The sequence below is a fragment of the Parasteatoda tepidariorum genome, chromosome 10 (genome assembly GCF_043381705.1).
Source record: "Parasteatoda tepidariorum isolate YZ-2023 chromosome 10, CAS_Ptep_4.0, whole genome shotgun sequence".
NCBI lineage: Eukaryota > Metazoa > Arthropoda > Arachnida > Araneae > Theridiidae > Parasteatoda > Parasteatoda tepidariorum.
Genome location: NC_092213.1, coordinates 22,655,071 through 22,672,202, shown reverse-complemented (window position 1 = coordinate 22,672,202; position 17,132 = coordinate 22,655,071). Strand labels below are relative to the sequence as shown.

Here is a 17,132-nt window from a genome sequence, read left to right as displayed (position 1 = left end):
AATAATTCTTAGGGGAAAAAAACTCAACAATACAGTAGAAAGTAAAAATGAAAGAATATAAAATAAAGTAAGATTAAAAATAAAGTAAAAATGTAATAATTTTTTACTTGATTTTTAATTTAAACAATAAAATGCTACAAGCTATGTTTTGTTATAAAAATACTTTTACTATCATTTAGTATCTGCAAATTCAGATCTTAAAATAAAAAAATAGAATAGCCGAAATCAAATAGATAAGAAACCGAAAAAAAAGCAATTTAAAATTTAAATATTAAACAATGCCATCTTTTACTTTCATCACATTATTTATACTTAAAAAATAAATAACTGCAAAGTATTTGATTCCTTTAGTATTCACTAATACAGATCCTAAAAAGAAAGTCAAAAAGTTGCTTAGAATTTTAATGCAAAAAACAATGATGCTTCAGAACAACTTAAAAATGAAACTATAAGTTCTTATTCTTTTTACATAATGTGAAATTGAGCGATAAATATCTGTTATGGAAAATTACCTTGCTTATAATTCATACAATTGCAATCCTTAAAAGAATTATATACGATAGTCGCAAAGATATATTTTGACTAAATGAAGTATAAAATAATAAACATCAATCTTTCACTCTATCGGTCTTACATATAGTTAATACTTATTGTGAGCGATAAATAATAGAATATAAATAAAATAAAAGATATTCTTCATGCGATAAAAGCTCGCGATGGCAATAAGTCACACGCCTTTTCAAAGAGCGTTAGTTTTTTTTTTTTTTTTGATATAGAAGAGCGTAAGAATGAAATAATAAAAGTTTATAATTTTTCCTTGATTTTTAATTTAAACAATATATAACTACAAACGATACTTTGGTCGAAAAGTTTCTAATAATTAAAGTTTCTGATAATTTTAATGAATAAAACAATGAACACTCAAGAAGAAACTATAAGTCCTTCTTCTTCTTCTTTACACAATGTGCATATAAACAGAAAGTAGCAAGGCTTGTTATAGAACTTTAGCCTATCATTTGGTAAATATGATTACAAATCCTTACACGATAGACGCAAGGATATATTTTGACTAAATGAAGTATAAATTAATAAACGTCAATCTTTCACTCTATCGGGCTTACATATAGTTAATATTTATTGCGAGCGATAAATAATAGAATATAAATAAAATAAAAGATAAAATAAAAGCTTGCGATGGCAATAACTTACACACTTCTTCGAAGAGCGTTGGTTTTTTTTTTTTTTGGATATAAAAGAGTGTAAGAATGAAATAATAAAAGGTCATAATTATTTTCTTGATTTTTAATTTAAACAATAAATAACTACAAACCATACTTTGGTAGAAAAGTTTCTAATAATTAAAGCTTCTGATAGTTTTATTGAATAAAACAACGAACACTCAAGAAGAAACTGTAAGTCCTTATTCTTCTTTACACAATGTGTATATAAACAGTAAGTAGCAAGTTAGTTTGTTATAGAACTTCAGCCTATCATTTGATAAACATGATTACAAATCCTTAAGAGAGTTATACGATAGACGCAATGATTTACGTTGACTAAATAAAGTATAAAATACAAGGATCGATGCATAGTAAAAATTTATATATATAGTAAATACTTATATCCTATATATAATAAATACTTATTACGAACGATAAATAATTTAATAAAAATAAAATAAAGGACATTCTTTATGCGATAAAAGCTTGCGATGACAATAAATTAACGTTTCTTCAAAGAGCGTTAGATTCTGTGAAAATAAAAGAAAGTAAGAATGAAACAATAAAATATTATAATTTGAATGAAACAATAAAATATTATAAAGAAGCTTCCAATAATTTTAATGAAGAAAACAAGGAACACTTGAAAAAATCTTAATGAAACTATAAGTCCTTATTCTTTTTTACACAATGTGTAATTAAACAGAAAATAGATCGTTATCTTGTTATAGAAAACTACTTTGCCCATCATTTGGTAAATATAATTGCAAATCCTTAAAAGAGTTAAACGCAAACGTTGAATAACCGTTTACGTTGACTAAAAAAGGTATGAAATACGAACATCAATCTTTCACCCTTTTAGACTATATATAGTAAATACTTATTGCAAGAGTTAAATAGTTTAATAAAAATAAAATTAAGCATATTCTTTATGCGATAGAAGCTTGCGATGACAATAAATTAACGTTTACCCAAAGAGCGGTAGCTTATGTGAATATAGAAGAACGTAAGAATGAAAGAAAAAAAGTCATAATTTGCTACTAGATTTTTAATTTAAACAATAAATAGCTACAAGCTATTTATTGTTCAAATTAAAAATTAGAAACAAGCAAGCTTTAGTTGAAGTTTAGTTAAAGCAAGCAAGTTTCCAATCATTATAGTTTCTAATAATTTTAATGAATAAAAAAATGAACACTTAAGACAATCTTAATAAAACTATAAGTCCTTATTCTTCTTTACACAGTGTGTAATTTAACAATAAATATTAAGTTATTTTGTAACAGAAAACTACCTTGCCTCTCATTTGGTAAATATAATTGCAAATCCTTAAGAAAGTTATACGATAGCCGCTAAGATTTACGTTGACTAAACAAAGTATAAAATACAAACATCACCCTATCAGTCCTTTATATAGTAAATACTTATTGCGAGCGATAAATAGTTTAATAAAAATAAAATAAAGGACATTCTTTATGCGATAAAAGCTTGCGATGATAATAAATTACGCGCTTCTTCAAAGAGCGTTAGCTTGTGTGAATCCATGTTGGATGTGAAAACCATTGCAATAAAGAACATGGAATTGCCTATAATGCTTGGTGGAGAAAAGTCCCCCTTTTCAATATTTGAGAAGGGATAAACCGAAATCGATAATGTGTACCAAAGTAATGTTGCTTCTTCCTCGAGATATAAGTGTAAGTATTTGTTTTTCTTTTATATTAAGTCACTTTTGTTATTTTTCTTGGCACAACAATACTTCAAGAGATAGTTCTGGAAAAAGTAATAAAAATATTGATATCAAGGGGAGCTTGGAAATTCGAATAACTTTATTTAATGGTTATTCATCTCATGAAAAAGACGTAATAAACGAGTGGATATTAAACTGTTTATACTTTAAAAAATAAAATGAATTTTTATTGCTTAGTTTGTCTGTTTCATATCATTTCTTGAATTTTTTTTAAAACGATCTAACGTGCTGTATATTGTTACCTGGTACAATAAAAAGATCTCCAATAATCATGAAAAAGGCTTTTTTTAAAATAAATTTATGGTATTTTGAAATAGTTTCCTTCTTTTTCTTCCGCAATTGTTCTTTCAGTTTTTAAATTTTCATACATTTTAAATGACATTTAAATTTCTAACAGTACTATGTTCATATTTTACAGTTTTTACAAACAATTATAAGGCAATGATAAAAGTATAAACTGGTGTCAAAAAGGTTAATTTAATTGATGTTTATGTGAATATTTTAAGTCAAAATGGCAGGAAACGTGATATGCCAGAATAATGTCTTTATATCGTGATAAATCAAAGTTAAAAAAGGATATTTCTTTTTTAATTAGTCAATGACTCACTCTGAAACAACATCATTGTTTAAATTTAAGTGGAAAAATTAAAAGAAATAGATTGTTTCATTGTTTAATAAGATTAATGGTTGGCTCTATTATTTATGCATGATGAGCAATGACTGAGAGCATACGTGCGACAAGAGTGACCGCAAAAAGTTCTAAGCATTACGGAGAGTTCTTTTTAGCAGTGGTGTTGAGTTTGATGGGTGTGGATGGTCTGCAATTTGTCCACCGAGCATATACCTCACTTGCTCAATCCATTTAAGAACTGGAGCAGATTATTGCATGCGCAGGATATTTTCACTTTTCATGATGTCGTTGAAAAGATGTAGGAGTAAGTAAGTCTGGTAAAATTGCCATAATGTATGCTTATGATATTTCTGATAAAAAAAAAAACATAATTCTGGCTAAGAAGACCTATCGAATTTCAACAATTAATAATATAAATATATGGAATTAAAATATATGGAATATAAATATATGGAATTTAAACAATTCATTTGGAAATGTTTCCGTTCATATGGTAACGGCTTTCCGGAAATTCTGATTCACGAAACTGCAGTTCTTAATGCCACACATTTAGTAAAGAATACAAAACTGAACTGTAAATTTAACCTAATAAATGATTTTTATGCATGCTTTAAGGTGTAATGATAGCATAACCAAATTTTAACACATTTATCAAATTTTATCACATTACAAAACCACATTTTAATGTTAATTTTACCTAAATCCTTACCATAGCACTTCGTTAAAACTTACCAAACATTTTTATGTTCCCATAGAGACTGAAACTCAATAAATTTTACTATGTTCTGGTAGTTATAATTTTACTTTTTTTGCTCAGTGCAGGATCGCACCTTGGCAAAGCAAGTTCTTGTGAGTATTATGAGTCCAAGACCAATAGCACCTTGAAACAAGCGAACATAAGACTCAAGATCTTCGTCTCTGCAACCTTTAGCCATCCAGTGTCAAAGAGATGGAGGTTAGTGTGCTAACACCATTACTATCCTTGACGGGATATCTCTTCGGAATATGTTTTAATTGAAAACGAGTTTCATGCTCTTCAAGCTTTCTTACGCAACTGCCTCTCTAATAGTTATCGCCAAATATAGCCGCCAAATATATCGCTAAATATAGGCACCTAGATATCTAACAGTTATCGCCAAATACTCGCAGTCATTGCCAAATATAGGTCTTGTTCGTCTCTTTACCGACTTTGTACGCAGGGCTAAAGAGAATACAAGGGCTACTTCACTCCGCTCTTAGAGCTGAAGCTACGATTTCCCTCCTCATGACGTCACTGTGTCTACAGATCTCGGAGATCGCAAGCAAAGATATGATAACTTTGCATCTTTCTCTTGTAAAAATAAGTTAGACTTTTTCTGGTTATTAGCCTTCAAACTTTACGTAATTAACACATTATTTCCGTTCATAAACATAGTTCAAAAAAAACTTTCTTGGTTATTATATTAAAAAAATACCATTTTAAACTTATAAAAATGTTTTGCTAGTTGGTGAAAATGACACGATAAATACTTTATTTTAAAAAGTTCAGTTTTAACTTTAACTATTAAGAAAAATGAAGGCATATATCGACACTTTTTTTATCTACATATTCTTTTATAAAGATAAGTTAAGTTAAATTTAGAATCCCTGATTTTAAAATATGTCGTTAATAGCAATTTGTTCATACTTAATCATTAGGAAACATCAACCTTAAACGCTAATTACTGAAACAAAATAATAATTTAGGTTCATAATGACATTAGAAATTTTACAATTGTTTATAGACATTTAAATTTACGATGATATAATTTATAGATATTTAAATTGAAGAGAATATAATTTTTAAAAAAAATCATAAATATTTAGAATAACTACATTAAAAAATATGTTATGAAATTAGGAGAATTTCAACTATATACTATATATTTTATTTATACTTTTTACTTACATTTTAATTTTCTTTGACTTTATCTATTTTTTAATTCTTTTCACCTGCCTTTCTTTATGAAGTAGCGAGGCGGTTTCTATTTAGATAATGAATTTTTATAAAAGTTCTTTACGACAGAATAAACGTATTGCGGTTTTATATTAACTGTGTCATTTCGGAATCCATTCTTTACATAGTTGTTCATTTACTTTAGGGAACACGCGAAAAATTATACTTTTTCCTTTTGTTTTTATATCAGAATTTTTGCAAGTTGCAATCGCGCAAACTGGCATTTCGATAATAGTTTTAAATTCTTGTAAATTCACTGCAAAAACTGAGGAAAGTCATTATAGAAAATAACAAATGTCTTAGAATATCTCGCAAAAAGAAATGATCCAATATTAGTTAGAGCTAGTAAGGCCAAACGCTCCGTTCTTGAAGTAAAAGTGCGAGCTTTGCGCCAAAGTGACGTCACTAGAGTGACGTCAGAGGATCGGCGCGGCAAGAGATACTTCAAAGGAGTGAACCAGCCCTTCTATTCTCTTTAGCCCTGCTTTGTACGGGTAACATATTTCGTTATTTGAAACTCCAGCTACCATCTTGATATTTTAAACTGAGGCATCTACAGAGTTTAAGACACTTCATATAGAAATCGTCCTCCTTCAGGCATTTTATTTTATATTATTTTATTTTATAACCGTCGTTGAACAGCCGACCCAATTTTGGGATTACGACTACTAATGTTCAACTTACGTAGCCTTGTAATTTTGAACCAATCCAAAAGACAAGGAAAGTCATCAATCAGTACCCCCCAGAGGTGTTTTTTATATAACCGTCGTTGAATAGCCGACCCAATTTTGGGTTTACGACTACTAATGTTCGACTCCGTAGCCTTGTAATTTTAAACCAATCCAGAAGAAAAGGAAACTCCTGGATCAGTTCCCCCAGAGATATGATTTATTATTGGAACATGGAGAACTTTGAGACTCGACAGATTTACCGAGCATCAGCCACCATTTACTACACAGGGAGTCTTTGGCCGACCTTGGATCGAACCCCCGAGCTCTTTAACATGAGCCCAGTGCCCGACCAACCAGACTATCCCGGCCCTCATTCAAGCATTGAAATAATTCTTCCTTTTAAAAGCATGTCCATTTGACGACTTTGTTCCATACTTTGGCTTTTCCATCATTTAACTTGATTTCAAGCACAACGATTGTTAATAGCCTGCCTCTTCTTCACATAGCATATAAATTGTTTTTTGGCGTGAGTGCATATTTTCAGCCAGCCAAAGTCAATTTAAATGTTTTGCATAGATACACTGTTTTATTTTCAATCTGTGATTCTTCACGTGTGATATCGTTCAATTTGACCCATATTTACTCACGAACTTTCCCATTTTAAGCATTAGTTTAACTTTCGAACACCGATGTATAGTGGCATAATAAAAGAACCGACCACCCTAAATAACTTTTGATCTAATCATCACGTTCTAGAACCTAATTTTAATGGTTTGAGGGCTTCACTTTAAATATGAAAATTACTGCATACGATATTTTTAAATTACGAAATCTGACACTAAAACGTACTTTCTCTGAATAAACGTACCTGATTTTTAACGGATTTGGATTTCTGATTCCCAAAATACAGGGGGTAGTCACAATCTAGGAAATATGATCAAGAGAGTGGTCCAAATTTTTAACTCTTTAATATTAATCTTACTTTTTGAGTATTTCACAATGTCTCAAGAACTTTTTAAACGAATTAAAAGATTTTCGCACATAATTGTAAACCTTGTTTGTCCAAAGATTCAAAATATATTCAAAATATAAATTTTAGTAAATGTTAATCATATTTTATTATTCTACTTAATAATAGACGAAAAATTTTGAATAGTAAGGTATACAATATTTTAAATAATTTGAAACATTGTAATTTTAAATGGCAAAATACAAAATATGAGCGAAATTGGTTAAATATCTCCTGAGAAATTGAATTTAAAAAATACGACTTTATCTTAATTTCTCTGAAACTATTTAACCGATTTCTCTCCAATTTTGTATTTTGCTATTAAAAATTACATTCTTTAATTATGTGAAAAATTTTATACCTTGCAATTCAAAATTTTTTCGATTGTTGTTAAATAAATTGTTAAACATTTACTAAAAGTTATATTTTGCATAGAATTATCTTTGGACAAACAAGGTCTGTAATTGTGTTCGAAAATTTCTCAATTCACTTAAAAAGTTCTTGAGATATCACGAAATACACAGAAAGGCTAACATTAAGAGGTCCTGGATTTAGACCGTTCTCCTAACCAAACTATTGGGACCATATTTTCCAGATTGCGGCTACCCCCTATATCTTGGGGGCCAGAAATTCGATTCCGTCGATAAATGTTTAAAGAAAACTAGTGGGCTGCGTCCCCTGCTCGCTAACGCCCGCCAACCCCCAAAAATTGCTACGCAATCTTATATGGTTTGCTTCGAAAATCAAGCTCGCTTCGCTCACTACTAACTTAGGTACATTGCGAATGCACAAAATTCGAAGAATTCAAAACGATCATTCAAATAAATATAAAAACTTTTTTTAAAAAAAATTACATCCTTTTAGTAAATACTAAGTCATTAAAATAAATTTAAATGACATGTAATTCGTTAAACCTATTAGAAATGTGCTATACTATAATTCGTGATGTAAATCAAAAACTGTCAAATAAATGCGTAATATATAAAATCGTGGAAAAAAAAGCGCTTTCGACAAAATACTAAAATAGAGATCTATCGACAAAGACTACTCACTTCTGCCTAGCTTAATAGTATGAGATTGCTGCAGCTGATGCTCTCTGGTTATTTCAGTTTCCGTTTTTAAAAGCACTATATTTTGAGCCACCTCAACTAGATTTGGCATGTGACATTTTTAGTGGCAATCATTGGTCGATTCGCCATGTAAGAGAAATAGTAAAGTAAACAAAACAAAGCAAACGTTGCCACCGACGGAAAAGAAATACAGCCAAAATTTGGGAGCCACGTAAGAGAATTATGTATATTAGATATGTTTCGTAGCTTAAAATATCGTATGCAGTAATTAATTAGCATGTGTGAGATCACCCCATTCAGATATTAAGATTGACTCCTAAAAAATGAAGATCCAATCATTAGATCAAAAGTTATTCAGGGTGGACCGTTTCTTATTTTGCTAAGCTATACAAATGTATATAAGCTATACAAATTTATAGCTTAGTAGATGCTTAATTTGATAAGGTGATATGTTTATGAAGAGTGTAAGATAAAAATAGAAAGAAATTAGAAAAACGCAATAGCTTCATTGTGAAGCTGAATCTTTAATATTTTGTTTCACAATATCGCTAGATTAATTATTTAGCAGAAAGTATTTGTCTATTAAGAATTTGAAAATTCGATTATTTCAAATTAAAAACTAAATTTCACAGATGAAATTTGACGTTTTCTTAATATAGTGATTCTTAATATAGTGAATTTTAAGATTCAGAAGAAAAAAAATTTGATACATTACTGGATTTTGTGAGATTGATTGCAAAGGTTATTTAATGAATTTTAATTCCTAATTTTTAACAATATTTCAATCGAATAAAAAGAAGAAGTATTTGAATCAAAATTTTTCCATTTATTTCCATTAATTTTAATGGGGTGTAGAACTTAAGAAACTAAAAGCGCCACGAACAAAGATGCGTGCATACTATATCTAACCTAAAATTCATTATAGATGCAATAAAATTAATATACTTTTCATTCGTTCTATCAATTAGTATAAATTTTCAACTCGAAAAAACTTGTTTTTAATATTATTAAACAAATAGTTGTATCAATTTTTAGCAAAACTTTTTAAAGCACTTAGATTAGCAAAACTTTTTTCCTCTTTTAAAACATTTAAAGTTCCACTCCGTCATTTCTTATTTAAAATGAAGTTATATTTTAAATGTTCTATAGAATCATTGTTTCCAAATTATTCTTTAAGCACTGTAAAAGGAGTGGTTAATAAACTTTTGAACATTTGAAAAATAAATGCTTAACTCCAGTGATAAAAGAATGTGTGCAGTAAATTTTCAGAAAACAAAAGTGCCTTTAAATACTTAAAAACACAATTTAAAAAGCAATTTAAGAAAAAGAATTTAGTGAAACTCATTTATATGATAATTTGTTTAAAGCCTTAAGGGCTACCTCGTGTCGTGATTATCCTTAAATAATATCTCTTTAAGAGAGTTGATTCAGTAAACGATGTCCTTAGGAGTAATAGCGTCCCCTAAAGATATCGTTTAGGGAAAAAGTTAATTTAAATTTAAAGGCATCCTAAACTGTAGAGAATAAACGATTTGCTAAAAAGACTTGAAACGAATTCAAAAAATAATAACAGAGTTTTAGCTACAAAATTAATTTGAATTAAATTAAATATTTCATTACTTTAAAGGAATTAAAAATAAAGAAGGATCATAATTTCATCATTTTGTTAGAACTTTTATTCTAAAATTAGTTTGTCCATCCAATTAACCACAAAGTTTACGGTTAGAAATATTTCTTTACTTTTACGGTTTTAAAACCGTTTACAACTGATATGTTTAAAACTGTAAGCGCAACGCTATACGATTTTTCATCTAATAAATGCATAATTCGGGTGCATTCTAGAATGGCTTCAGAAACTTGAAAACAAAATTTAACTGGACATAGATCATATTAAGCATTACGTTAAGTAATAAACATTGGAATTAGGTTGTGGTTTCGTCAAATGAACCGAAGAAAGTGGCTTAATTAGTTTATCTAATAGGAGAGCTGGAAAATACTAGACTTATTTATACAAAAAAACTTTGAGGTGCTGCCATCTATACGTGTGTGAGAGTATTCTCATTGACTTGGTTCATCAATTTTATTTTATTTTATAACCGTCGTTGAACAGCCGACCCAATTTCATGGGTTTACGACTACTTACGTTCAACTCCGTAGCCTTGTAATTTTGAACCAATCCAGAAGACAAGGAAACTCTTGGATCAGTACCCCCAGAGGTATTGATTTGTTGTGGGAACATGGAGGACTTTGAGACTCGACAGATTTAACGTGCATCAGTCACCATTTACTACACGGGGAGTCTTCGGCCGGCGAGGATCGAACCCATGACCTCTTGGATATAGGCCCAGCGCCCTTACCGACCAGGCTATCCCGGCCCCTTGGTTCATCAATTGAGGAATGCGGGACATTGGAAACTTTTCATATGCTGAAGTAATTTAAGATACTAGTGGGCTGAGCCCCCAGCTCGCTAACGCTCGCCAACCCCCGAAAATTGCTACGCAATCTTATATGGTTTGCTTCGCTCGCTACTAACTTAGGTACATTGCAAATGCACAAAATTCTAAGAATTCAAAACAATCATTCAAATCCATATAATGACTTTTTTTAAAAAAATTACATCTTTTTAGTAAATACTAAGTCATTAAAATAAATTTGAATTCAAATAAATGATATGTAATTCGTTAAACCTATTAGAAATGTGCTATAGTATAATTCGTAATATAAATCGAAAATCGTCAAATAAATTCGTAATATATAAATTCGTGAAAAAAAGCGCTTTCGATAAAAAATTAAAATATAGATCTATCGACAAAGACCACTCACTTCTGCCTAGCTTAATAGTATGAGATTGCCGCAGCTGATGCTCTCTGGTTATTTCAGTTTCCGTTTTTAAAAGCGTTATATGTTGAGCCACCTCAGCTAGATTTGACATGTGACATTTTTAGCGTCAATCATTGGTCGATTCGCCGTGTAAGAGAAATGGTAACGTAAACAAAATAAAGCAAACGTTGCCACCGGCGGAAAAGAAATACAGACAAAATTTGGGAACCACGTAAGAGAATTATATATATTAGATATTGTGTCATCAACGCTGGGATTTGAACCCCCGTTCATCCTCTCATGAGAATGACAGATTTACCCTCACGCTTACGATGTGTATAAAAGCTGCAAGGAACTAAGTGTTTTCATAAGGTGAACCTAGTTGGCGAGGACAAAAATTTGGTTGTTTCCACAAATCAGAATCAGGTGAAAACGGTCGATTAACTATTCTTCTCGTTGTTAACAGTCTGAATATCATTTTTTTTATGATTATTTGACTGTTCTAACGTTTTTTCTTAATTGCCTGTATTCATACTCGTAAATACTAACATATCAATGACTTTAGCTGCATTAACTTTCTTTGCTACGTTTTTGGCCTCTATAAATTTATTTTAGCCACTCCCAAAAAAAAAAATTTAAAAAATACATCGACTTACTTAAGTTAGTAAAATATAGTTGTAACTAAAATTACTGTAGCACAAGCGAATGGTAATACGAAATTTAGAAAAAATATTATTTTCATTCGAACATAAAATTTATTTTTAAAAACCTAAAAATATAATTAGGAAACAAAGATAAAATATTTCAATTGGCGTTAAAGAGGTAGTATTCCTATAATCCATGAAATAACGAAATCGGTAGAATAGTTTCTTATTAATCAAATTTTTAAAAGTCGAATGATTCAAAACTTGATTTTTCAAGAACTATTCACCCCGGTTTTGTTAAAATGTTGTATTACATACTTTAAAGTTATTAAAAAAATTTTATGACTTATAAAATTTTTCTTGTACTATTAAATCAAATAATAATTATTCTTAAAAAAATTTCAATCTTTGCATAAACGAAATTTATAACGGCGTGCAAAATTTTTTCGAATCACTTAATAAGATGCATAAAATATATGCAAGAAATGTGCAAGAAATGAAATATGAAATTAGCATAAAGAAGTTTTTTTTTAATTTCAATAAGATAATTTTTAAATTATGTTGAAACATTTTTTAAAAGCTGTTTTTATTGTAATTTTAGCTACATTATTATTTAAATCTTTGCATAAATAATGCAGAATTTTTTAAATTTGGTGTGCAACAAATCGAAATTCTAAAGACACATTTATCACACACCAAGTGTTGAAATCCCAAAAATTAAGGAATCGTATTTTTAAAAAACATTTCATTCTTTAGTTTGAAATCATTTAGAGAACTACAGAGGTTTTTTCAAAACAATAAAAAAATTTAGTTTTGAAAGAATTCGAATGCAAAAATAGAAAAATAAGGATCTCATATCATGATTCATCCCTTCTCCAACAATAAAAACTTTTCAATGTGCCATAAATTCTTTTAAGTATTTGGTTGGGGCATAATATATAAAATATGCTGTTCTGTAAGAATTTTTAAATGAAATGAAACCGCATTTATGCAATAAAACTTGATTAATAGCAACATTAATAATTGCTGTTTCCCGTGTATTTGAATAAAATTTTATTGAAGCAAACTATTCAAGTTCACTCCAATAAATAGTCAAAGGCATAATAAAGAAATAAATGATTTATTTATTTATTTAATGAAAAATACATCCCTACTTTAAAGAGTACGAAATCGAACACTTTAAATATCTTTTTGTCAAAGGTTTTAGTTGTCGTTTGCGGAAGTGAAACAATGAATTCAACGCATCGGATCTGAAACGTATTGAATGCAACCTATGTAATTAGCCACCTTGGGGAAGTGAAATATATCAAATCTACATATCGGATCTAATCAATTTTTTCACAAAGCACATCTAACATATTGGATATGACATAACCAAAAACATATTGAATCTAAAATAGATTATTGGCGCAGCCTTAAAAAGTGAGGCGGGTGGTATCTAACAAATAGTATCTTACTATTAGATCGAAAACATATTAAACATATCGGATTGAACATATCAGATGAATTCAACGTATCGAATGGGAAATGTGTTGAATGCAACCTATGTAAATAGCCGCCTTGGGAAAACAGAAAATATTGAATCTAATCTAACATATCGGATCTAATTAATTTTTTTCTCAAAACACATCTAGCATATCGGATACAATAGAACCGAAAAAACATTGAATTTAACATAGATTATTAGCGGCCTTGAGAAAAGTGAGACATGTAGATCTAATAGTATTCAACAATTAGATCGAAAACATATTGAATCTAACATGCATAATATATAATTAGTGGTCTTAGGGCAAGTAGAACATATTGAATTAACATATCGGATTTAATAAATTTTTTTCTTAGAACACATCTAACATATCGGATATAATAGAACCCAAAAAATATTGAATCTAACATAGATTATTAGCGGCCTTGAGAAAAGTAAGACATGTAGATCTAATAGTATTCAACAATTAGATCGAAAACATATTGAATCTAACATGCATAATATATAATTAGTGGTCTTAGGGCAAGTAGAACATATTGAATTAACATATCGGATTTAATAAATTTTTTTCTTAGAACACATCTAACATATCGGATATAATAGAACCCAAAAAATATTGAATCTAACATAGATTATTAGCGGCCTTGAGAAAAGTAAGACATGTAGATCTAATAGTATTCAACAATTAGATCGAAAACATATTGAATCTAACATGCATAATATATAATTAGTGGTCTTAGGGCAAGTAGAACATATTGAATTAACATATCGGATTTAATAAATTTTTTTCTTAGAACACATCTAACATATCGGATATAATAGAACCCAAAAAATATTGAATCTAACATAGATTATTAGCGGCCTTGAGAAAAGTAAGACATGTAGATCTAATAGTATTCAACAATTAGATCGAAAACATATTGAATCTAACATGCATAATATATAATTAGTGGTCTTAGGGCAAGTAGAACATATTGAATTAACATATCGGATTTAATAAATTTTTTTCTTAGAACACATCTAACATATCGGATATAATAGAACCCAAAAAATATTGAATCTAACATAGATTATTAGCGGCCTTGAGAAAAGTAAGACATGTAGATCTAATAGTATTCAACAATTAGATCGAAAACATATTGAATCTAACATGCATAATATATAATTAGTGGTCTTAGGGCAAGTAGAACATATTGAATTAACATATCGGATTTAATAAATTTTTTTCTTAGAACACATCTAACATATCGGATATAATAGAACCCAAAAAATATTGAATCTAACATAGATTATTAGCGGCCTTGAGAAAAGTAAGACATGTAGATCTAATAGTATTCAACAATTAGATCGAAAACATATTGAATCTAACATGCATAATATATAATTAGTGGTCTTAGGGCAAGTAGAACATATTGAATTAACATATCGGATTTAATAAATTTTTTTCTTAGAACACATCTAACATATCGGATATAATAGAACCCAAAAAATATTGAATCTAACATAGATTATTAGCGACCTTGAGAAAAGGGAGACATGTGGTATCTTAACATCGTATTTAAATGTTAGATCTAACACACATTGAATCTAACATGCATGATACATAATTAGAGACCTTGGGGGAAGAAGAACATATTGAATTTAACATATCGGATCCAATAGAGCTGAAGCAAATTGAATATAACATATCTTTTGTTGAATTAAATATAAAATCAGCGGCCTTGACAAAAGTGAGACATGTTGTATCTAACACATCGTATCTAACCATTACACAGAGCGAAAACATATTGAAATTAACATACATAATTCTTAATTAGCTGGTATAGAGGAATTGAAACAAGTGAGTAGTATTTTCAAATTTTTACCGTCATCTTAGGAAGAAAGAAAAAATATAAAAATTGAAATTGCTAATATTAGCTTTAACAGACCTATAAATATGTAATACTGAAAAACCTAATTAAAATTGTTATTAATACATAATGTATTAGTATTTAATTTTAATGAATAGGCAGTTGGATTTTAAATGAGGTTTATTAAGCTTAAGTTTTATGTTCAATAGTCTATGGTCATTAATGCTTCAAACGATGAAGTTGAGTATCAATGAAATTCAACTACATGTTTGAAAAGAAATGTCATTAAAATAATAAGTGTAGAACAGCAAAGCTCCCACATTACCTGATACGATTTTCGACACAAAACCACACTGTATTATACTTAAATAATTATTAAAAAGTTCAAAATTTTAAAATAATAAAACACATGTTTCTTTATCAAAATTATTTTCTGTCTGATTTTCGGGACACTCTGTATTTCTGTGGTTGTTGTGGTTTAAAAGCGTTTTAAAATATACGAATAATCAAGATTTTTAGATAAGGAGTTTTCACCTAGAATATCGCTAATGAAAATAGACAGGCAAAACTTTTCTTTAAATATTTTCTTTAAATATTTTCTTTTTCAATGAGAAGGTAAAAACATGCCACATACTTTTTTTAAATGATAAAAAAAGAACTTACGCAGAAATAAACTTTTTTTTTTTTCAGTTAAGGAAATTTAAAAACATGCACTTCATTTTACTACCATATATCAAAAGTACTAAGAAGAAATTCATTTTTTTTCTGGATGCGTCTTAAAAAAAGTTTCCTCCTTAAAAGAAATAATTTTACGTTAGAATGACAAGAGTCTTTAATTAAGCTTTTTGTGAAATTTAGAAATTTTTAAAAACAATTATCTTTCTTAGTTTTTCACTTTTGCTGGAATTATTTTTATATTCAAGCTGAATAACGTTTTTAAGACATGCTGTAGAGTATTTAATTTTTTTTAAAGAAATTTCTACTTAGTTTTTTTAAAAAGTAAGGAATAAAGTAAAAATACTTTAACACAACTTTAACTTTACTACAGGCGTTTTTATTTTTAACTATGCCAAAATATCTTAAATCGTACTTAACTCTTCATAATTATAGAGGCAATAAAAAAAAAAATGACATTAGTTTTTGTTTTCGATACACTTGCCACACTAGTCTCTTTTATTATTTTACTTTCCACATCAACAACATCATCGATTTAGGAAATAATCTAAGTAAAAATTGATTTATCATTTTTTAATGGCTTTCGGCTGTTGGCAACAAATTAGTTTGCCTTTCTATTGTTATAAATGGTTAGGTCATTCTAACGTAATAACGAACAGAACAACACAGTAAATTACGTAGGATTTTCTATTATTTATCTATTTATTAAGCAAAAATGAAAATTGAAGAAATAATGCATTTAAATCAGCTAATTTTTCTAACATTGTCGCTAGTGAAATTTGCATTTTAATTACTTTTCCTAATCAACGTAAATAAAAATGACACACGGATGAATCAACAAAAAAAGAAGTACCATAACATATTAATAAAATTTCGGAATTGAATTCATAAAGTTGTAACAAAACAATTGTATAAAATCTAATCTAAAATTACCAATACTTTTTTTTAATTTTCAATTAGTTTTAAAAAATATAGAAATAAAATACTTATAGTTGCCATTCATTAGCCCTATAAATAAATTATTTGTATTCAAAGCTATTATTAATAAATCACACATTTCTATTTAAAAATAGTGCAAATAAATTACAAATGATACGATTTAAAAATGCTATAAAGAAAATATATGCGCAACATTCGAAGATAATTTAAATAAAATATAGGGAATGGTATTCAACGTAGTTCAATGGTAAAATGTATAAGATACAATTTAAATATACTACAAATTAAATATATTTCTTATTATTTAAACATAATATGAATAACATATATGTCATGTTATTTAAAGTATTACATTAATATATAATTAATATGTCAGTTATTTAAAGTATTAAATTATT

General features: G+C 28.5%; 1 protein-coding gene across 3 annotated transcripts in view; it reads left to right on the top strand.

Annotated features, from left to right (window-relative positions):
- Positions 1 to 3,691: 3,691 nt before the first annotated feature.
- The window catches only part of LOC107450710 (monocarboxylate transporter 5), a 52,049-nt gene continuing 38,608 nt past the window's right edge, over positions 3,692 to 17,132 (top strand). The window contains exons 1-2 of one of the 3 annotated variants that reach the window (XM_016066569.3): positions 3,692 to 3,899; positions 4,418 to 4,550. In XM_016066569.3, coding sequence (XP_015922055.1) covers positions 4,545 to 4,550 — 6 coding nt within the window. In that variant the 5' untranslated portion in view covers positions 3,692 to 3,899; positions 4,418 to 4,544. Of the gene's footprint in view, positions 3,904 to 4,412; positions 4,551 to 17,132 lie in introns of all 3 variants that reach the window. The other 2 variants (XM_016066568.3, XM_016066566.3) reach the window with 2 other exon arrangements.